The sequence below is a fragment of the Notolabrus celidotus genome, chromosome 16, assembly GCF_009762535.1.
Source record: "Notolabrus celidotus isolate fNotCel1 chromosome 16, fNotCel1.pri, whole genome shotgun sequence".
NCBI lineage: Eukaryota > Metazoa > Chordata > Actinopteri > Labriformes > Labridae > Notolabrus > Notolabrus celidotus.
The window spans coordinates 16,038,776-16,062,352 of NC_048287.1; the positions used below are offsets into that span (position 1 = coordinate 16,038,776).

Genomic DNA, 23,577 nt, shown 5'->3' on the forward strand with positions numbered 1-23,577 from the left:
AAAAGTGGGAAAAATAGACTGTGAATAAAAATAAGTTATACAACCATCAACCCATGACGTCAACACCTGTCTGATATTATTATTCATCATCTGTATTGACATTTTACTTTTTGGGGTTTCAGCTGACGCTCTCATTCAGAGCCATTAAAGCTGAGTGTGACCATGAGCTTTAATTTATGAATCAACAACATGAAAAGCAACATGTGGCAATGTAAACCAGGGTCAGAGTCACCACTAAAAAATTATAGTCTCTCTTTAATTGTACAAACAAAAACAAAAACAGAATATGCTGGCTTTTTGTTCTAACTGAAATGCTGCTTTATAACTGAGGAGGGAAATTAGTATTTACTTATACATAATTTATTTGAACTTTCAAAATCTATTACATATTCCTGCGAAACGTAAAACAGGCTAGACGTTTGGTTTGTACAAAGGTAAAATACATCTTTAACGTGAAAACAACACAATTATATTGCATCAAATTCTTCTTAGCACACTGTCACTGCCTGCTTTAAGCATTTGTCTTTTCATGCCTTGTCAAACAATTGCCCTCAAATCACTCCTTTCGCCTGTCAAAACTAAAGCCTTTGTGTTTGTTGCAAGCAATCATGTCTAACATTTTTCTGTCAAACAATGCTTCAATCCAACCAGGGTTGCATACTAACACTGAATAGCTCCTGATTGGAACAGCAAACAACCTGAAAGGATGATTTAAGTCTGCTTAGATGACCAAACTAAAATGTGTTAAACAATGTGGATGTATACAGCAGCAGGTCATCATTACACACACCTATTTAGCAGCTCTAGAAAAGACCAGATACCTTTAAGGCTTGAAAAGTAGTAGTCAAGATTTGGTTGTTTCCAGCCTTACTCTTGCAGAACATCTGTGCTGAGATGGGATTCTTGCTTGTAACAACAGATCCCACTGGTTAGCTTAAACACATCTGGAAACCTCTAAAAACCACTGCAATCTGTTATTTTTTTCTGGTATCTGAATCAAGTTTCATATTGTGGCTTTTTACCAACAAACACAGTCATAGCTGGATCAGATGAGGGTAATTTTATGGGACTTGTCGACAAACAGTACAGTGTCCTGGATGGGTCAGTCTGGCTGAGAGAGAGAGAGAGCACAGAGACAGCGTTTTCATCTGGGAGCTGAAATAGTTTGGAGAGATTATTAAAGCTTTGACACAGCCAAGTCCCGAGTCAGTCCTCTGACTCAGCAGATTTAAGCCCCCTGACAGACACTTGTGTTAAGATCACACACACAAAAAAGCTGCATAGCAAGAAGTCATTAGCGACAAAGGTCATCTTAACTTTTTCACTTCCTCATGTCTCCATGGCAGACATCAAGAAAAAGTACAAACACAAAGCAGCTCTCCTTAGTCTTTTTTACCCTACTTCCAGACAAAAAATATCTTTCCTTTTTTTTAATCAATGCTGAGTAGAAATGTTTCCTTACTTTAATCACTCTATGGGAGCTGGAGTCAGCACTACAAGTCCTGGAAGTCTGCATTTACGAGGCTCACTGGAAACAATGTTGACCTCAGCCTGGGTGGAGTAAACATCTGTTTTAGTGTGTCAGTGGCACAGACGGCCTGTTGAGCTCCCTGTCTGAAATGAAGATGTCATTCCTCTGCTTGAACAGTTAAATGTTTCATTTTGGGCACTTGGCCTCTTAGCTAATGAGCAGTGGGCTTCAGTGACAGTGTAAACCATGTGACTCACTGCTGGTACTGGTTGTGGACCGCTCTGCCTCTGTTGCATCAGTGAGAGAAGTGAACGTGTGGTGGCATGTTTGTGCTACACTCACTTATTTCTGGCCATCTATGATCAACAGTATTAAGATCTTCATTCATGAAACTTTTCTGTCGCTGATAAAATTTGACTTCCTTTAATTGCAAAGATTTGTTTCGTGTATCCAACTTAGGTTAGCTGTTAGCTAGGTGACATTTATTTTCAGGGTAAATAAGAACTTGTTCAACATATTTTTAGTCTTAAATTAATATATTTGGGCTTTTACACCTTTTATTTATAGAGGAGAGGGCGGGGGATAGGGTAGGGAACCGGGATAGAGTGATGGGGGGGGTATATCCGAAAAAAATGCTGCAGGCTGTAATCAAACCTGGGCTGCCCGCTATAAGGGCGCGCAATTTCACCATTAGGCTAAATCTGCACGCATAGTTCTTCAGACATGTTTTTTTCTTCCTATTGAAAGTGAAATGAAAAGATTTAAGCCACTCTAATATCTGTCAGGAAAAAAATTATTCTGGCCTTTAGCTTAGCTTAATTTACCAGCGAGTTGGGGAAATAGATGGCCTGGTTTTGTCCAAAGGTCACAAATTCTACCTGTGAGTGCATGTAAAGCTCTTATTTACCCAGTATAAGTTAGTCTTAAAAAAAACACCTTAAGTGTATAATCAAGTTTCTGCAGAAGTTATTGTGCCTAGCAAAAGAAATAACCCGCACAGAACAATGCTGGTACAAAGCGAGCTTGCATTTTCCCAGTATTTAGGCTTAGCTAACCCTCCATAAAGTCAATGTATTCAACAAATCATTGTAGCAGAGGCACTTATGAGATATTCATGAGATTTAATTACACTTAATTAATCGTGATTGCTCACTGTGTTGTGTGTTTTACTATACAGGGGTTGTTTTGGTTGCATTTAATTACCTGTGAGTCTCAACTCCAGTGTTCCCCTCCTGCTCAATGTTATCTTGTCTTTGAATTTTGCCGCTTTTTCTCTGACAGACCTGTTTCCTGTTTTCTCGACAGACGCCTACTTCCTCCTTCTGTGTCTCTCTCAGCACTCTCTTGGTCGTTTCTGGTGTTGCCCGAAACGATCCACTGCACAAACTGTTGTGAAGTCTTTGTCTATGGATAATGACACTGAAGGCATTTCGCTTGTAGGCAGAAACTCAGACTAGAGTTGCTTAGAAAAGAGCATCCTCCCCATCCTACTTTAACCAGGTTATATTAGGTGAAGGAGAACTACCAAGTCTGCGGGGTGTCAAGTTTTCTGGGTGAGTCCTCTCATCTTAACAGTGTTTTTTTTCCCCTCTCTATTCACGCAACACAGGATGAAGCAGGCCTCAGGGTGCGGCTCTGTGCGCCCTCCTGCCTCCTCTCCCCTCCGGTGTGTCACTAGTGGGTAAAACATTGTGGCTGGATGTTTGCAGTCTAGACGCAGTGAATGTCTTGGTGCATGCTTTCTGGCTGATCTGAGATGAGATTGTTGTTGTTTTTTCCACATCTGAGCTGGAGAAGAATGGAAACGTCAAAGAACGGATGTGTTTGAAGACAGCTGCAGTGGCCTCATGGTTTAGGGAGTGAGATGGAAATGTGGTGGCTGTAGTTTACAAATTTTGAAAAAGCATACTTACAAAGCTGATAAATCTGCTGCATTGGAAAGTAATTACTTGGCAATATTACTTTATACCTCCATAAAACACATTATGGATTAGTTGTGTGCCTGGAGGCTGGATTTCTGCCTTATCGTCTTTCCTTTCTCTCCAGCAAGTGTTTCATTTTTTCATTTCTTTGTCCTTAAATATTCCTGAGTTTTGATTATCTGGGTTTGCAGACTACCATCAAAGCATGCTCAATTGTTTAAGTCAAATTGCATGCTAGCTCTGATCACAACATGCTAGTTAGGCTACGATTTTACCATAGTGAGAAATTCACTGTAGCTATACCTAACTCACTCTCATGTGAGAACCTTTACAGATGAAGGCAAAGTAAAGCAGATTCAGCTGTTAGCAGGGCATGTGAAGAGTCAACTTTCTGTCCTTTAAGCAGTCTTGTACCTCTGTGGGAGGTTTCTGCTACGGATGGAAGTTGTTACATGCTGCTGGTATCGCGTTTGACAGGATATCCTGGTTGCAGAAATTCACCAACAACCAGAGGCGAAGTGCTAAACACAGTGAAGCCAGAAGGCTGTTGCAATGCTAAGTCAAATCTTTCAAATTTAGAGGATGCTGTTTTTCATTCATATAAAGAAAAAAATGTTTGAATTTGATCCTATGTTCTATGTGAGAAGCATTCTTGTCTGAGTGTTGTCTTGGTTTTTAAATGCATGCATGTCAAGAGAATGGCACTTCCTCCTTTGGTTGAATCTAGGAGCCATATTTGCAAACCCTGACCTCAGCCTTCCCCCTTTTCTTTTTGTCTTCCTTCTTTATTTGTAGCTTTATTTTGTCAGTTCTTTGTCTCAGACCCAGCAGCTTCTCCTGTGGGCTGGCTGCGGGTCTGTGTGTATGCATACTGGGGAGAGACTGAGCATGACATAGAGGCATTTTTAAGATTCTTACTTTCATTGTGCCCCTTCTGGCATGTTACTCTTGGGACCATGGTTTGTATATGTTTGGATTGTTCTATATCTGTGATTCCCAACCTGGAGTACATTGACTCTGAGGGCAGATCTGAAGAAGAGTATTACACCCTGAAATAGCTTTGAATGAAAGGCGTGTAAAAACTATTAAACAGCTTTAATATATGGTTACGTACACCATGGCCATAAGCTCCAAAATATGAGGCTGTTGGTACCACTCCTGTTGTCGGTTAGCAATAACCAATATACTTCTTCTTTACATGCTGTCAAAATAAATTGTTTGATTTGTTTTATGGTAAAAATCAAGCTTGCTGACAGACATTTAAACCCCATGTTAGAGTTGAATGTAGGTCCAAAAGTCCTGAAAGGTTAAGTCATGAATGGTCTCAGTTTTGTTTCACAGGGGCGCCAACGCTTCTTGGGAAGGTTTAGAATTATGTCATAGTTTTGGTGCTCACATGCACATACATATTAGTAACTAAGGTACATTTATTAACCATAAATCACATTTAATGTAACCCTCATATGTAAATTAGGTGACCTAAAACACCAGAAATCTGAACGTTACAGACTCCAGCTGCTACAGACCTGCTGGACTCCAGCGGCAACAGCTATTACTATTCGTCTCATCACTGTCATCCCTCTTTCTCTCTCTTATTCTCCTCTATCCCTCTTTCCAACTCGGTCGAGGCAGATGGCTGTCTAACATGAGTCTGGTTCTGCTCGAGGTTTCTGCCTGTTGAAAGGACGTTTTTTCTTGCAGCTGTAACTTGCTAAATACTGCTAGGTGCAATGCTCATGGTGGATTAAGATGAGATAAGTTTGAGTCCTGTCAGTAAGAGGGGACTGGATCGTATCCTGTCTTGATGTTGGGTCTTTGTTAATAATTTAACATAGAGTATGCTGTAAACCTGCTATGTTTGTAAAAGCGTTTTGAGATAATGTGTGTTGTGATTTTGCGCTATACAAATAAAAATTGATTGATCGATGAAACTGAAAAAAGTAAGTCTAAATTGACAAGTTGTTTGACCCTTACTAATGAAATCAAATTTCCTTTGATACAACAATAAGCTGGGAAACTGCATCTAGCAATGGAACCAGAGTGTTACCTTCAGCTCTATATATTACTGTGTTGGGCGGCTAACCAGTTGCAGTTCTCTTTCCCAATTTGGGTATCTTGATGTGGTTCTGAGCCATCAGCACCACAGGGTGTGTCAGAGGTGAAACACACTTGAAACTATATGAACAAGAGACGGCAGTAAGTCTCTAGTTTAACTAAGGTGTTAAGTTACCCATGATGGGTGTGAGTGTGTGTAGGTGTATTTCCGTCATGCCGCACACCTTTCCCCCAGGGTGTAACATGACCATCCTGTGGCCAGTGTGTGTGGGTGCGAGAAGGCGTCACGCTCGGAGCAACAATAACTCAGTCCTCCTCTGCACCATGTCGCTGGTCTTTGTTTGAGCTCTCAGATGAAGGACAGTGCTGTTTTTGTAGTCTTCTACACACACACACACACACACACACACACACACACACACACACACACACACACACACACACACACACACACACACACACACCCTGCAGCAAGGCAGGCTCTTTGTAGCGACATCAGATGAAGTGCTAGAAGGGGTCTTTTTGAAATCCATCCAGCACACAGGTGGACTCAACCACACACACACAGACTCACACACAGATGTCTGCATATACATTAGTTGAAGCATAAATATGTACACTCAAGAACTCTATGCACATGATAGTGTGAACTTGATGTCCCACACACACACCCTAAGCACACGAGAGCTTTGGCAGCCAGATATGGAAGTTTAAGAGGATTAATTTTTACAGTGGAAGAAAAAGTATTTTGATTGACAGTGTGACCTCGTGCTTCCGCTTGCTTCTTGGTATGTGTGTAAAAGAAGCTTAGACAGATGTTTTTTACTTTTAGCATGCTTGCTTTAACCAAATTGGATTATAAGCAGTTTGCAAATTATGACAATAATGGATTTAAATGTTCTCAAATCCCTAACAATTGCAGCCTGAAATTTGGTATAAAACTGTTGTAGGATAGACATTGAGTCTGAGTTTCCTCAAGAGTTTCTCAACTTTTGAATGCACCAGTTGTCTTGCTGTAGGAGGTTAAAATAAATACATATTTGATGTAGAGTCACTGGATTTATGAATAAGAACAAGATAGCGCTGTAGCAATCAAAATATAATACAGCATGGATTACATCTTGGAATGTTAAAAGCTGGTGGCAACTATTTTGCTTATTTACCGTAGTTTTAAGAAAGTTTACTTTTAGTTGAGGAGACAAGGCAAATGAATTATTCAGTGGGGGAATGAAGGACTGTGTAAACAATTTCAGAAGTCTGGTACCCCCATTCAGAATTTAATTCATATCAGATTTATAATTTAGACTTTTTTTTAAAGTTACTTTTTGGGCATTTTTGCCTTTATTGATAGGGCAGCTGCAGAGAGACAGGGAATAAGGAGGAGTAGAGAGTGGAGGGAAAACATGCAGCAAAATGGTTGAGGCCGGGAATTGAACCAGCGAACGCTGCAACAAGGACTCTGTACATGGAGCACGCTAAAACCCCTAAGTCAATGGCGCCCCATCAGTTCTATAAATTAAAGAAGTCTTGGAAGGTGCCATATTTAGGCGGTCTATCAAAGAATATCCTTTGCAGTGGTTTAGGGCAGCAGAGTGTTTCATGGTTGAAAGCTGACATTTTTCCAAACTGCTTAAGTTAAATTCTGTTTCGAAACCAAAGCAGCTGTTCTTGTTTCTTCACTTGAACAGAACAGAGCTGGCATACATACAGCGATCAGCCATAACATCATGACCACTGACAGGTGAAGTGTATAACATTGATTATCTCTTTAACAGTGACACCTGTCAGGGAGTGGGATACGTTACGCTGCATTTGGTCCTTGGAGTTGATGTTTTGGAAGCAGGAAAAATTGGCAAGTGTTAGGATGTGAGGGACTTTGACAAGAGCCAAATTATGATGACTGAACAACTGGGTCACACGATAGGTGGTCATAATGTTATGACTGACGTGTACATTTTTTAAATCATAAAATGCAAAACACAAACACTGGAGTGTGAAATGAGTCAGGTCTTTCCTCCATGTAAAAAAGGAGACACACAAACAACCACTGCTGGCTTAGGCTTTCCACCCCCTTCAGTTGGCTTAACAATACTGCAATATTGTGGATGACATGACAGCACAAGGTTTTTTGGCTACTACCAAGAAGTTGATTGGGACATCAATCGAAAATAATCCTCAAAACACACGCTGTGGGAGATTTTAATGAAAGCCTCACCAGACCAGCTGTTTATAGGTAAATTGATGTGACAGGAGAAGGCAGGGGGAGACTGGCTTCAGTGGACTTAATTTGTAGTCTGACATGTGTTTCATGTGTCAAAATGAGTCAGGGAGATCCCACAGGAGGTCTGGAGGGTGGTGATAAGTCTGCTTTATGCTGCTCAGACATATGAAGTGTAAAAAGCCCATCATTACGATATACTTCAGTTTAAACTTTGACAAAGTTAAGAAAAAACGACCATGACATTTTAGTAAACGTTTGAACAGAGTCTTTCCTATGCCTTTAAGTCTGAGGTTCATTATTGCTGAGTGCTGGTTGGCCGCTCTGACATTGTCTGTAAAATCTGCTGCCTCATGGTCTCTCACACCAGGGGTGCAATCAGGGGTCCTCGTATTAAAGATCCCAGGAGGGAGCTGGAGGAGAGGATGTGCTTTACTGGCATCATGTTTCCCTTTCACACTCAAGCCTCCAGTCTCAGTCTGTCTCCTCTCACTGTCTCCAACGGGGAGTCCTTTAAAAGTTTTAATTAAACTTACTTCAAAGTATTAAAAACCCCTTAAACACAACAAACAGGCTTCATTTTTTTCAACACATTATGCAGGGATATTTTAATCAAAATTCTTGACAGCTGTGATGTGCTTTGAGAAAGTTGTGTTGAATGATTCTTTTGCTCAGTTTGAAATGAAATGCCATGAGTTTGCACAATAAAACTCCAGCAACAGAGGTATTTATTTAACTTCGTCAAACGTCAAACTACATATTTTTGCGTAATATATAAAACCAGCATTCTGTGGCTAATTCTTGGATACATTTTAAGAAAATCATTTTCAGGTATTAGTGAGGGTGGGAGCCAAGAACCGGTTCCCGTTTAAGCACAGTTTCTCATTGAATGGTCTATTGGACTCGCATGCCTGTTAGCTTTTTCATAATTCACATCCACAAGTGTTTCTGACAGTTACATTATGCAAAACAATGGTGTCAAACTCATGCCTGTACCCTGCTCTAACTCTGAAACAAGGAGTCTTTGTGGAGAAAGAAAGCATTCCAAAGTGTGGTGTCATTTCTTCAAGGGTGCTCTCACACCTGGATGATTTGGAGAAGTTTGAAGATGCAGGAGCCGTTTCGCAGTTTGGCCTTGGTTTTTTGGACATATTTGAACACCGCAATTGCATTCTGATGCTGAAGAAAGCATTTTGTTGGTAGGTTAACGGGGTGTCTTGGAGCTGGCTTCCCACAATGCAAAGTGCGACCAGTATGCATGGCATTTGTTGACTTACACAATGGGGAAAGGAGGCTTTGACATAATGATGTAAGGACAGCGCACAGTGTTTGGTGTGCGCTTTGGCCCACTTTACAATGTTGCGGTGTGAACACAAAATGTCCTGAGTGAAAATTTCAACAGTGCATCATAATATCATCTGAATCTGAACAAAGCAAACAAGCTACAGGTGTGAAAGCACTATGACAAATCTGATTATGAACACACACTTAAATTCCAGAAATTGCACGTGTTCAATACACCACGCAGAAATGGCACTGCTTCTCCAGGTGAGCTGCTCTTATAGCTTACAGAGAAGATACCATATGTTGTGATAACATTAGTGCAGACTTTTATTTTCTGTTGCTTCATCCTACATTACAGGACCTCATTCCCTTCATCTGCCTTCCTTTACACTTAATTACCTTCCCCCTGTCTCCTCATGTTCCCTTTTAATTTTCACCTTCATCCCTCCATCTCCTCTCTGTCCCTCTGCCTCCCTCTTTCCTGTTCAGGCGATGTGACCCTCACATTACACATCATGAATTATTGAGGTGAAACCCAGTACTCTTTTGCTGCCCAAACAAATCACAGACCTTTCACTTGTCCTCTGTTTCCTCTCCTCTTTCGCTCCTTCTCCTCTATTTATTGATGTATTTTGTTCTTTATATTTCAATCTCTGGCTGTAGATCAGATCACAAGTTTCTGTGGGTAATGTGAGATCTTTAGTGTTTTTTTCCCCTCCTCGTTGGAGCTGATCCTGAGGAATCTTAGCCACTGTGAACCCAGCGGCACATGCCTCTCTGGTTACAGCAGGTGGGCGAGAGAAGGAAGACAGATTAACTGCACACATACACATTCAGAGATTACAGTACCTCACTGGAATAGAGCCTAGCTAGTATAGCGGTTTGATGGTTTTGGCAGTATGGAGTATATTATTGCAAATAAACCAGTGAAAGATTTTAAATGTGCTTTACATGACTGAAAATAGAAAGTGTGGAGTCTGTTGGATGCTTTTCTTTGGCTGATTTATGTTTTTTTGGACACATTTTGAAAAATAATCTGTTCGGAGTAGAAAAAGACTTGGCAGGAAATGAAGAGTAGATTGATTAAAGCATGCAAAGTCGGATGGTGATGGAGAAAATAAATGAACAGAGGATTGAAGGGCACAGGGTCAGATCATTACCTGTACATAAAGATGGATCTCTATTTGTCCTGTCCCGTGATGGGTGCTGGCATATTGCAATGGTGACACAATCTGAAGCCAAAGTCTGTGGATTGGGAGAACTGGCTTGCAGCACTGTGATAATGATGTCCCTCCCCCTCTGCTAACCAAAACACATTTAACTCACCAGTAAATGGCAAAGATCCCTCTGGCTGGAATAGTCTGTAGCATAACAGCTTCTAGTGTCTCTTTAGAGCTCATGGTTATGAAAGGCTGAATGACGGTGCTACATGAGCCACATTTATTTATAGAGATGTCAATCATGGTGTTATGCTCCATTTAAGGACATCAAATAACTAAACACTTCAAATTAACACTGGTTCATAAATCAGTACAATGAGTTGGGGTTCGGAATTGCCAGGATACAGCAATTCTTCAATAATCAATATAGTTGTGGTTTCGGTTCCTCTTAAAAGTTGCAGTTCCTATCCATTTTGATTCCACTTCTAATACCCTGGAGCATAAAGTAGTAACCAATATTTCAAGAACAAAAATTAGCCAGCCTTTGTTGTTGGGGCATTTTAGGTTCTCGGAAGTGAACTGTCAACTGTAGAGTAGGTAGACATTACTCTTTCTTGTAAGGATAGATCACAACAAAAATGACTAACCAAAAACGCATTATAATATAACACAATAATAACATGGATAAGGCATTTTGCATACCTGGTGACTCCGTAGTGGAAAAGAGGTGTAACCCTCCATCACAAATCTTGTCACTGCACAGTGACATTCCTCCACTTATCCTTGTTCACCTTGCCCTTCGTTGATAAGGTGAATGGAGTTTCTGCTCAACAGGTTCTCTTCGTAGGAACCAGGGCTGGAGGGGCGATCTCTGAACATATTTAACAAATCTTGTGCATCACACTAGTTTGAAGCGTACAGGACTCCTTGTCAATAAAATAGACAGTATAAGTCACATAGGACTCAGTGGCCTGTGAAGTCCCAGGTGAGTTATTATTTCTGTCTCCTTTTGTTTTTAAAAGTTGCTTGTACATCTGCTAGATTTTATCCCTTCTTTCCAACATTATCCAGCTGTCTTCTTCTGTTATTCAGCTGTTAACTTCATCTATGGCTAATAAGCTCATTTTCACTTTATTCACGCCATTAGCTGCAAGGAGTCATTAAGTTATAACGTGGAGGGTCAAACTGGTAGGGAAATCCGTTTGGAGCACCTTGTTTTTTCAAAGTATCAATATTTGGTGCCAGTGTATTTAACAGTTTGACTCATGTCCTATCTGGTAACTTGAAAGAGGCATAGTATATGACCTGCACTGCAGCCACTCAGCAGGAGGAACTACATATATTTTGGTTTCATCATTGGGGAGCTGTCAGACCTTTTTAACAGTCTGTGTTCAGATCCTGAAGAACAAGAGTGTTTTTTTGCTAGTCAAAAGAAACAGCAACAACAAAGAAGGGTTCTTTTCATCTATCAAAGTTAGAGACAAACATTCACTCGCTCACTAACCACCCTAACCAGGTTGCAGTAATCATCTGCTCTGGCACAATGAGCTCTGACAGCAGCAAGCTCGATAACAAGTTTTCATTTACACTGTGAGGATGAGATAACCGAGTGACAGATTGGGATTTGTTACACAGCCCTCCAGACTACAGTAAACATTCATGATCATACATATATGGAGTCAGACACTCACTTCTGAGAATATGACACGCTCAAGAATCTTTCAATGGGAAAAAATGTTTGACCATCAAGGCCTGTTCATGGTGTGCCTGTGTGTTGAACCGCAGTGTCTCTCAATTACATTCAAGCCTGTTTTCAAGGGATTTACTGCGGCTGTCAGCAGTGAGATAGGTTTGTGTCCCGGTGTGTTTGATTGTGTCCAATCAATAAGCCTCAAGGCCGACCATCTCTGAGTCATCTGGAGTTCTCGGAAGATGATGACAAGGTGCTCGGAATATGCACATACAGGCAAAAACACAAAAACACAAAAACACACACCTGTTATCTTTACTCAAAAGCCGAAACCGATTCTTCTGTCAGAAAAAAGCTTTTCGTTTTGAGTAGACACAGAATAACTTGTCTGACTTTATTTTATTTCATCATTGGTTTTCACTTTTGGAGCCATAGCAATTTCTATTGCTTCTATTCATCATGACAGAAACTAATTTCTGTAATGTGGGAAAATGGCAACATCACCGCAATGAAATGTGACAGGTTGAGATAAATGAACAGTTAGAGGGTCAGACAAGCTGTAAACAGTCATCAGTTTAATAGTCAGTTTATGCCAAGCTCTTAATTTGGAGCTAAAACAAAATCCATTGACCCAGGGTGTTGCTAATATCACTCACAGTAACATAAAACTGTGCACCTGCACAAATGACATTTGTAAAATAGACTGAAGCCTAACTGTACATTTTGAATAATGTTAGCAAAACTGCCTTACCAGTAGTTGATTCTAAAATGCAGAGACTGATTATGAGTTTAAAAACCCAACAAGAAATCTGTATGAGCTCTTCAGTTTTTTAATATGAGAAACAAAAACAACGTCCAATACTGAGCATAATTGTCAGTGCGTTTTGTTGGGTATCTCTCAATTCTTAACTGCAGTTAACTCAACATGTACACTCAATGTATTAACAATACTATAAACAAATGTCATTTACAGCGCTTAGGCTACTCTTTTTATCATTTCCGTTTTTTTTATTTTCCAAATGAGTGTGGCTCAAACTGTGTTTGTGAAAAATCTCTGCTTCCAACTTGGACTTCTCTGAAAACATACATTTGGTCTACGAAACTGCACGTTAGCATTTAGCTGAAAGGAATGCAGTATTTCGCAGCCACATGCACATCTGATTAACCTGAAGGATTGTAGTTCATATACTAGATACCATCACTTTCAAGCTAGTGGGAGTTCCGTGCACGAAATGTGTCTATTTGAAGAGCAATGAGGTGGAGAGCATTGGCTAACATTTTGCATTCATGCAGATACAGGCTGAAATAAATTCCACTCCATTTTTAATTCTCAAGTTGTTTCTCAGCCTGTAAACAATGACCAGGTCGTAAAAGGGGAAGGCTTGGCCCAGATAACCATTCTTAAGATTTCTGGTAGCCCAGCAATTTTGCAACTATTCCCATAGGCTGAATCATCACTGGATACCCAGTGGGTTCAGAAATAGATTTTCCTTCATGTAGGATCCTTTTTTTCCATGGGAGGTGCACACATGTCACTGCCACATTCATCAAGACTTGTTAAAATTAAACACCAAATACAGACATAAGAGTTATGATCACCTAATAGTACACACACAAGAGACATTAACACATCCGATTGGATTTTTTGTAAATAAAGCTTGTGTTGCTGCAGGAACAACACCCTCTGACAGGTAATCTATACCTGTGTCAAGATAGAAGGGGGTACAAATTTAGCATGCAAGTGTAGCATGTCTGTACGCTATCATTTACTGATTAGCACCTTGTACTGAGTGCAGCTGGAATTAATTGCAATGTAGGCAACAATTCTACAACAAAAAGACATAAATGTGTGAACTAACTTTCAAGACAATCCATTTAATAGATGGCAAGATATCCCACTTTAAACTACAAATGTCATCTTCATGTTGGCACTAGATAAAAAGTCAAAGGATCACCAAAGTTATTACAGTTCAGCCTGAGGGGAACATAAATGTCTGTATTCAATTTGATAACAATCCATTCGATAGATGTTGAGATATTTCTGTCTAGACCTGAGCAGTGGACTGTCACTTCAGCAGACTGACATTTAAATCCCTCTAGCTGGCCTTCTCTGCTAAAATATCTTGACAGTATGTCTAGAGAGTGGTGGCTTTAAAGCTTCCATTTATTGCCTCTTTGTCTTCAGTCAGTACTGAGAAGGATGGTAATCTGTGCATAGATGACTAACATGCTATTGTGCGTGAATGAAACTGAAGAAATCCCTTCTTCACACAGTCTTTGCATAAGTAGAGTGAGGCTCGTTTTGATGAGACATTTTTTATTTTGATGTAAAAGAAAACAGAATAATGATGCTGATTTTCTTAAAACTACACATGGTTGTTACAGCCTTTTTAGCGTCTTGGATGCAGGATTGTTTTTCTCAGGATTTTTATGTATAAATCTAAGCGTTACCTTTCCTTTTTGCTCATTTAACACTTTGCTTTTCCAAATACTGGGGCATTAAAAGCACAATATTTCTCAACATCAACAAGTTAAAGAAAAGGGGGGTAGTGAAATAGAAATACACACAGCTGCGGGGAGAAGTCGCTCAGAAAGTATTTAACATGTGTTAAGGAGCCGCTTCAATCTTCAATAAACACGCTTGTCCATATTCCAGCAGAGAAATCCAGAGCAGAGAGGTGGAGTGAGTCATGTTTGGGGTAGTTGTGACAAACGTGACTTGAGTATGACAAGCGCTTCGGAATAAAAAAAAAAGATGCATCCACATCTTCTGCTATTGATGCAGAGGCTGCCATGGCAACGAGCCCTTGAATAAAGGCTATGTGGATCATTACAGGGTGACTCAGACACAACGCCAGGCCAGACTTATTACATAAACTGTCTTTAAACGTATACATTTTCATCAAACATATACATACACGCACACACACTCACACATCTTTGGTCCTCATTTTTGCACATACAATTTTTTACTCACAAACAGCCAGACTACTGTACTCAATAGTTTCCTCCCAGGAATTAATCTGAGCCCGTCTTTATACATTATGGATTAGTATTAAAAATGTAAACAGGCTCCTCCACCAGGAAGTAGGATGATCCGAGTTTTCTCCTTTAGACAGACTAGAAGGTGAAGTATTGATGCCTCCCTCTCTCTTGGATTTTGGGGAAATCCGAGATGGTGCATTTTCCACTTGATAACTGTGCAGCAATGGGTTTCATTAGACCCCCTGCAAGCACACAGAAGTGGCTTTTACCAGAATCCCCTCTGTGTGGTTTAGACCAACTGTGATTTGGCTGTTTTTTCCCCCATGAGGCTTTTGACTGGCTTATTTTAGAAAGCTGCAGGGTTTCAGGTCAGTCAGGCTGTTTCTCTGTCAGATATCGTGCACAGAGAAAGATGATGGGAAGAGCCACCCTGGAGTGTGTGTTCAATATTTTAATGCATGAAAGAAGGGTCGAGTGTTGGTATGCTCGATACTATGGGGGGGTTCAAAGTACGGATCAGACTCTGTTTGTGCATCTTAATGTTGATGTGACCATTCCAAAAACTGGGAACATGAGTTTTGTTTTCTGGTGTCTCTTTGTGCCTTGATTCTGCGTCTCGGCAGAGACTTAAACAATTCCTTTTATCTTACTTTTTCACTCTGTTCCTCCTGGTCCTGTCTTTGTCAATTGCCTTCCCCTCCAGTTATACTAATAATAATAATAATATTAATAATGCTAATTTAAATTTATATAGTGCCTTTCAAGTGACCCAAGGACACTTCAAATGTGGGGCTACAGGAAATAATGGAGGTTGCCAGATAGGAGGGAGATTATAGTTGTTGAACACGTGGGTTTTAAAGGGTCTTTTAAAAATGTCCTGAGATTTAGCGTTGCATATCACTCAGGTGAGAGAGTTTCTCATGGTGGGGGCTGCCACACTGAAGGCTCTGTCTCCAGCAGCTCTGATTTTGGTGCAGGGGATGTAGAGCTGACACATGAAGATCACAGCTTCCAGGGCTGAGTGAAGGGGTCAAGGAGGTCAGTCAAATACTTGGAGGGGCAAGACCACCGAGAGATTTGTAGATGAGGAGGAGGATTGTATAATCGATGCAGAATTTGATAGGGGAGCCAGTGAAGGTGGACGAAGATGGGGGTTGGTATGCTGCCAAGGCTTGATGCAAGTTGGAACGAGAGGGATGCTCTAATCATGCTTTATTTTGATCCCACCTTCAATAACTGGGCTTTCAGTACCTGTTTAGAATGAATAATTTTGGAGATTGTGATTATTCTTTATTCACAAAGCATTCAACATCACATTTCCTAACAACTTTGTGGAACTGTTTTTGTTTAGACTATCAAATTCCTCCATACAGCACTTTATAGCTCCCTTTATACCAAAGAGTTCGATCCTTCTGTCACGTTTTAAGCAGAGCTTTATTATAATCACACACTGAATCATCCCCCTTCTCCCTATACTTGAAAAATACTCAAACCTTTCAAACTTTGTAGATTATGCTGTAATTTATAAACTTAAAACTTTCTTTTAAATTCAGCATAGCTGTAAATCTATTTTTCAAAGTGATGATAGAATTGATACTTGTGAAGTTAACTGTTCTCCTAGTCATTGACTCTAAAGAGGACACATTTCCAGCTCCTCCTTCGGTTGCACAAAATGAAGCCAAAAGACCCTCAAAGAGTGCAGAAAATTTGGTTGGTCATGATGTTTGCAGCTGGAGTCTGTGCAATAGGGATCTTCTGTTGGAGTGTTGATGTTCCAACCCTCCTGCTAACTAAACACTGATTCAACTTGCGGATACAACAGAATAGATCCTTCCTGTCAGCACAGTGTGCAGCATAACAGCTTCTTGTGTCATGCATTGCATAATTGTTTTCAGAGGCTGATTTGTGCTCCTCAATAACTTGTTTTTTTCTATATTTAAAATTAGAGGAACACTTACTGGCAGTGGAGCTCTGTAGTCTGAGGTTTGCATGCTTACTGGCCACTGTTGCTAAATACAGCCACAAAACATCACTGCCCTCACTTCAGTGTAAAAGTAATGGGTCTGCTTTGTTTCTCAGGCTTTTACTGTGAAATAGTAGCCTCAGTCACTTGGAGTTGTAGTAGGGCATTGATGTTGGTTAGTGTCTATGTCGTGTTTTAAATTACTGCACTGAGGCAAGGCCCCCTGCTTATCAGTGCGGTCTTTAAAAAACATTAGAACTTTTCAATTTACTTACCTGCTGGGACCTCATTAGCAGTTAAACTTTGATTTGAATTAAACTCAAGTGTATCTTCCCTGAGAGCATGCCCTAATGTTTGTTGTGTCAGCAACAGCAAATTAAATTAGTCTGCTGCTAAAAAAAAGTCATTTGGAAGTACAAATAAGAGAAATTCTTGTATGTTTTTGTGTTAGAAGTTGTGTAAGAAACTTTGCTTCAGACTTTAACCTTGGGGACCTGCAGGAATACGGAGGAAGGTTTATATTTTATAGTCAGCCATAAGACAGACATCAGAGCTTGTTCTTGCTGTGGGCTAAAGAGCCTGCAGGTGTAATGTGATGTGGTTTCATACTGGAGCTGATAACAGGCCGGTATGCACTGTGGCTGAAAACCTGGCCCTGTAATAGTTCTGGTTAATAAGATAATGGGCCACTCTGCAAATGTTTATCTTTATAGAAGCAGATAAATAGACTCATTTTTCTCTTAACGTTTACACAATCTATCATAGCAAATTATTTGTTTGGGCTGTTATGTGTTTTTACTGCAAATACTAAGTATTCAGTTGCTTATGGTCATTGCACCGTCGCTGTGATAGACTGAGAAGTTCCTTAACTAATGTGCTCTTTTTTTCCTTTCTTTTTCTTCCCGCCCCCCCCTCTCCTTTCCTTGTCCTACAGGTTTGGATGAGCATCCTTCAGCATCAGTGACAGAGGTGTGAGGCAGCATCACCCACACCAGCCACACCCCCCTGTCAGCCATGCCACCGCCGGCAGACATCGTCAAGGTGGCCATTGAGTGGCCGGGGGCCTTCCCGAAGCTCATGGAGATAGACCAGGTAAGTTAAAAAAATGTACACACTTTCCTTTTAATCCACAAAAAGTATGCAGACAAAACCAAGCAAATGTGAAGTCTTAATCATGGTTCCCACGTGTCCTGGAAAACCTGGAAAACAGTTGACCAGTTTTCCAGTACTGGAAAACACCTGGAAAATGGAAGAAAAAGTAAAATGTCCTCTAAAATCACATATAGTCCTGGAAAATTATTCCAACATGGCTGCGTTTGACCTGACCCTATTAGCAAAACACATCCCCATTCATTGAAAGTTGAGTTCACTTTGTGCTGGAAAAGACAGCAACACTGCGCAACTTTTTTCACATCTTTTCTCCTTCACTTCATAATCATGCATTCACAGAAAACGGGGGTATATTGTTCATGTTTTATGGTACATTTGGCTCAATTACCATACTCTAACTCAGTTGTTCTCAAAGTGGGGTCCTGGGACCCCTGGGGGTCTGCGAACCATAGCCTGGGGGCTCCGTGAAATAATTTTAATACATTTCTAATAAATTATAAAATTGTGCTGTGTCATTACAAAACAGCATATACAGTACACCATTGTTATGATACCATTTGGTGGCTCGAAGGGATATGTGAGTCTTGTTACTGTTAATTTTCTGAAAGCGTTTAAGATCAATTACTTGAAAAGTATAAATGCTGTCATGTTGAGCCCACAAGGAATGAAATGACCCTCTGTTTTAAAGTATACAAGTGGTATTTACTTGATTCAAATTGAAGTGTTATCTGTTTATCACTATGGTACAGGTCTGAAGTATTTACATTGATACGTTTTACAATAGAAATAGTTCCAAGGGCAACTAAGAGTGCAAATGGTAGTAAGCATGTGCTTCAGTGATGGGAAGTTGGGCTCTTTTCAGAGAGCCGGCTCTTTTGACTCGGCCCCCAAAGAAGAGCCGGCTCTTTCGACTCCCGAACGGCTCTTAATTTAGGATCTTTTGTAGCCGTATATTTTACCTTAACTTTGCAAAAACTAATGGTTTGTGTGTTGAAAACCCTTTTCTGTGTTTTTATGAGAAGACTTATGATTGCTCAATTGTGTGCATTTATTCTGTTACAAAATCATTCTCACCCTGATCCTAGGGTTATGGTTAGGGCTAGGGTTGTGATTAGGGTTAGGGTTAGGGTTGTGATTAGGGTTAGGGTTGTGATTAGGGTTAGGGTTAGGGTTAAGGTTATGAATAGGGTTAGGATTAGGGTTAGGGTTGGGGTTAGGGTTAGGGTTGTGATTAGGGTTAGGGTTAGGGATAGGTTTAGGGTTAGGGTTGTGATTAGGGTTAGGGATAGGGTTAAGGTTATGAATAGGGTTAGGATTAGGGTTAGGGTTGGGGTTAGGGTTAGGGTTGTGATTAGGGTTAGGGTTAGGGATAGGTTTAGGGTTAGGGTTGTGATTAGGGTTAGGGTTAGGGTTGTGATTAGGGTTAGGGTTGGGGTTAGGGTTAGGGTTGTGGTTAGGGTTGGGGTTAGGGTTAGGGTTGTGATTAGGGTTAGGGATAGGGTTAGGGTTAGGGTTGTGATTAGGGTTAGGGTTAGGGTTGTGATTAGGGTTAGGGTTGTGATTAGGGTTAGGGTTGTGATTAGGGACAGGGTTAGGTTTAGGGTTAGGGTTGTGATTAGGGTTAGGGTTATGATTAGGGTTAGGGTTGTGATTAGGGTTAGGGTTATGATTAGGGTTAGGGTTATGATTAGGGTTAGGGTTGTGATTAGGGTTAGGGTTGTGATTAGAGTTGGGTTGTGATTAGGGTTAGGAACACCATTTTCAACACAGTTAAATATGGACGAGTCCAAGGGTTGAATATCTATGCACAGCACTGTAACACCAGCCTTTGGCTCCAGACGGGCTTTCTTTTTTTAGTTTAATAAGATTATATAATGATAAGTCTGAAAGTATTTAGCTCATGATGAAACATCAAATTCCTAGAAATCTCTCTTTTCCCCTTTCACTGGTGTCAAATTGATATTTCATGTTGAGTTTCGAAGTATTGCAGTATATGAAGCAAGCAGTGCATTTTATGTCAACAAGTGTCAACATCAGCAGATTAGACATGTAACAGCATTGTAATGATGCATACATAATCAAGCTACTTCAGGTACTCTGCTCATTCTCTTGTAGCTGGTTGTGAACACTCCTTAAGCCCATGTGAGGAGTTTTCAAGTTATTATGAAACCGATTGAATAAACACTGGTGTCTCTATATGACCTACGAAAGCATATTAGTCTGTCAGAGCCAACATTGAAAATGTCTTTATTGTTATTTTAATTCCAGTAACTTATGTGAGGGGGGAGGTGTCAGAGGAGAGTGTTTGCAGCTCACTAAATAAATAGCCTTATTACAATTTTCCTCAGAAAATATTCGCAGTAAGTTGCAGGATGTGATTTTGTGTCAGAGAACTCAACTTACAAGTGTACAGGACAAAATCAGCTAAGATGAAAGAGGTACCACATTGTCCACAGGGAGCACCAAAATCAAACAGAAAGTTCCTCACAGGAGCTTTAAAGTAGATAAAAGCTCAACTCAGTCTCTGAGTTTTAGTTTTATCTAACTTTGTTTCCTGGGTAGTTGTTAAAAATCCTCCTTGATCAGAGTATGTGCAGACCTTGATACTGGATTTGGATTTAATAAAACACTCTCAACCTCCCTTGGAGCATCATTACAGAGTCAAATGATTTACGTAACATAGTTCCTGTTAATTATTGTCAAAATGTTAGGCTTTTGAAATTTCCAGCAATACGAAAAGGGTAATTTCAATTAAACTAAAAAAACTTGGGGTTGAAAAAAAGCATTTGCCCGATTTTATGAACAGTGCGTGTTCACCATCACATAGCCTAAATATCATCCACAGATGAAGACCAGTATGTAAGTGATCATCAGGGTGTAACAAACCATAGTTAACACACTGACTAGATAATTAGCACAAGAAATGACTGGCTTGTGCATTTGGGGGATTACATGTTTACTATTGTGTTGTTTGACCTCAGATACAGTGTGTTCAGTCGCCTTTTTTTCTGTGTGTGTGACTCATGGTTGGGCTAATGGTTGTACAATCTATGAGTCAGTGTTGCAACTATAGTCACAATTGCTCGACTCAATAGATGAACCACTGAATGAAATTTCAAACTATTGAGTAAATGCGTTTACAGGTTTACCATGCGGTCTATGAAGCACTCTGGTATAGATTGAAGGGCATATTTTTTTGTATGTAATGACTCCTTATCAGCAGCTGGGCTTTTGCAGTTGTTTTTTTTCTTCTGCCTTTACTTATTTAAACCCCCCCTCCCTCTTCCTCCTCCGTTTCCTCAGCTCCTCTTTAATTCTTTTATCTCTGCCTGTCATCTCTCTCTTGTTTCTCCTATCTGTTGCCTCCTCCTGCTTGTCCGTCTTTTCTTTCTTTACTGTTCGTTCCCCCTTCCTCACTCCTCCTCTCCTGTCCTCTACCATCACCCCCCCCCCCCAAACACACACACCTCCTCTCCCTCCTTCCTCCCTCTGCATCTTCTCTGTACAATAGGCCCTGCAGCAGCATATGGCTGTCTGAGTCATGCGATGGGGAGTGGGCTTCTGTTATCTTGTGCTGTCTTGAGACCCAAAGAAAAGTGTGTGTTTCTAAGTGTGTTAGTGTGTACGTTGTGTATGTTTGTCGTGATTTTGTTTCTGAATAAGTGAAATTGTGTGTGGGTGTGTTTGTGTGGCAACATGCATACTTGTTACTATTCACACGTGTGTGTGTGCTTATTATTTTACACCTCTGTGTTTGTGTGTTTCCGTTTGTCTGGAGATTCATTTGCTTATTTTCTGGTTTCTGTGTGTGTTTGTGTCTGCTCCTCTGCAGAGTGGATTTAAAAGAGTGTGCTTTGGTACATCTGCATCTCTCCAAATATCTTCATACCCCAAAGGCACAAAAGCCCTTCATTTGTGTAGGAACGCCAGGGAATAGGTACAAGTGCAGATAATTGCAATAAGTGTTTTATTGTTATTGTTTGTTAGAAAAGAACAGGAGGAACACAAGGTGGAGGGGCGGCAGGTAGAAAATATATTTTGTAAAATGAGCCAAATAGTCTATAGAGCAACAAGCACTGATAGTCTGCTGTGATGCAGCAGCGTGGTTGATCTATCATTATGATTTAGGAACGCTTGAAGTTGGTGTTTCAAGTGGGATGCAACATGAAACAGACCAAAACTTTAAACCACTTTTAAAAATCAAGTTTAGATTACATGACCAATGACTGTATTTATTTGATCGCTGGGGGTGGAATATAAAGTAAGCTGTCAACACAGCACAGTCATTTAAAGACCTTTTATTTCTACAGAGCTAACCAGTTGGTTATTCATTTTGACAATCCGAGTCAAATATTCTCCTTTTTTAGTTTCAGTCATTTTACAAATGCTCCACTGTGTTGTCCAGAAAGTCCCCAACTCTGTCTGTCTGCTTTTTGTGGTCAGGCAAGAAGACTAAAGTGGGTTTAACTGAGATTTTTATTTAAAAAAATCTGCTACAGCCATATACAATGATGAAGGTTGTGAGAGTAAATCGAAACAGAGTTGTTATACCCAGGCTATTAGAGGAAAATTCTTATTAACACATTAACTTGTTTCTTTTCTTTTGTACAAACAGCTTTTATGATAACTTAGTGGCACCAATTTTTTTAATCAGACCCCATCTTATGATGGATCATCTGTTTGTTGATATACACTGAAAAACAAAGCGTGGATGTTAGTTAACTCAGGCGGGGACAAAATGTGTAAAAATCTTAAACTTAGAATGAATTCATGTTTTTTATGACCTTTTAATGGAAGTTTAGTGCATACATAATGACTTGGAAGAAAATAAAATAGTGAAATCTTCATGTGTTGTTGAGAATCAATATTAAGCACCGAACCTGGGGGGGGACAGAGCCTTCTCAGGAGCCGCCCCCACCCTCTTGAACTCACTCCCCTCCCATATACAAAACTGCTCTGACCCTTCAGCTTTCAAATCTCTTTTAAAAACTCACCTTTTTAAGTTAGCTTTTCATTTGTGATTGTACTGTTGTGTTGTTTTGTTTGATCTGTGTTATTTGTTATTTGTTTATTTTGCTTGTATTGATTTTAACAATTGTACAGTGTCTTTGAGTTTTTGAAAAGCGCTATATAAATAAAATGTATAATTATTATTATTATTATTATATATCCTTGATCTTTCTTTAATAGTTCACTTTAAAATAAAACTCTGTGACGAGATTTAAGTGCTTTCTTGGAAAGTCTGTTAGTTTAGTAAGTGAAAGGACTTGACGATGAAGAAATTAAGTGTTTTTCTCCTTAAAGTTACAGGGGAACGTTGAGTCAGGGTTGATAACTGAAGTTAAGAAATAAGAATATATCAGAGGAGCAAAAGTCTGCTGTTCCTGAAGTGTCTGCTTGGCTGGCTTGAATGGCAAAGGAATCCCCGTTAACATGCATGTTAAAGCAGCAGTTTTTACAGCAGCCTGGTACACAAACATTGCTCTGGCCTGAATAGCTCATTCCTTTACTTGTTTAAACTGTGGGGAGATGAAAAGGTTTCATAACTCATCAATTTTGACAATATTAAGGCTCAGAGTTATGCATTAATATGCATCATAAGGGGCGTGGCTGTGGATGCATCATAGCTGCTTGCCAGGAGACAAAAAGGTTGCCTCAACTCTATCTCTTTGACAGTTCATTGAGTAGCTCAATGTAGGTCAAAGTTGGCATTTCAAAT

At 40.0% G+C, this 23,577-nt stretch overlaps 1 protein-coding gene and 1 long non-coding RNA gene across 3 annotated transcripts in view; one reads left to right on the plus strand and one right to left on the minus strand.

The window, feature by feature from the left end:
• elmo1 (engulfment and cell motility 1 (ced-12 homolog, C. elegans)) overlaps positions 1–23,577 on the plus strand; it is a 117,199-nt gene that overhangs the window by 24,067 nt on the left and 69,555 nt on the right. The window contains exons 1-2 of one of the 2 annotated variants that reach the window (XM_034705016.1): positions 2,819–3,024; positions 17,683–17,840. In XM_034705016.1, coding sequence (XP_034560907.1) covers positions 17,763–17,840 — 78 coding nt within the window. In that variant the 5' untranslated portion in view covers positions 2,819–3,024; positions 17,683–17,762. Of the gene's footprint in view, positions 1–2,818; positions 3,025–17,682; positions 17,841–23,577 lie in introns of those variants that run through there. The other variant, XM_034705015.1, reaches the window with a different exon arrangement.
• On the minus strand, positions 320–2,841 carry LOC117828044. Its single transcript, XR_004634319.1, has 3 exons — positions 2,675–2,841; positions 1,463–1,551; positions 320–1,111 (listed from the first exon to the last, which is right to left on the minus strand). It is a non-coding gene; the product is annotated as an uncharacterized LOC117828044 (long non-coding RNA).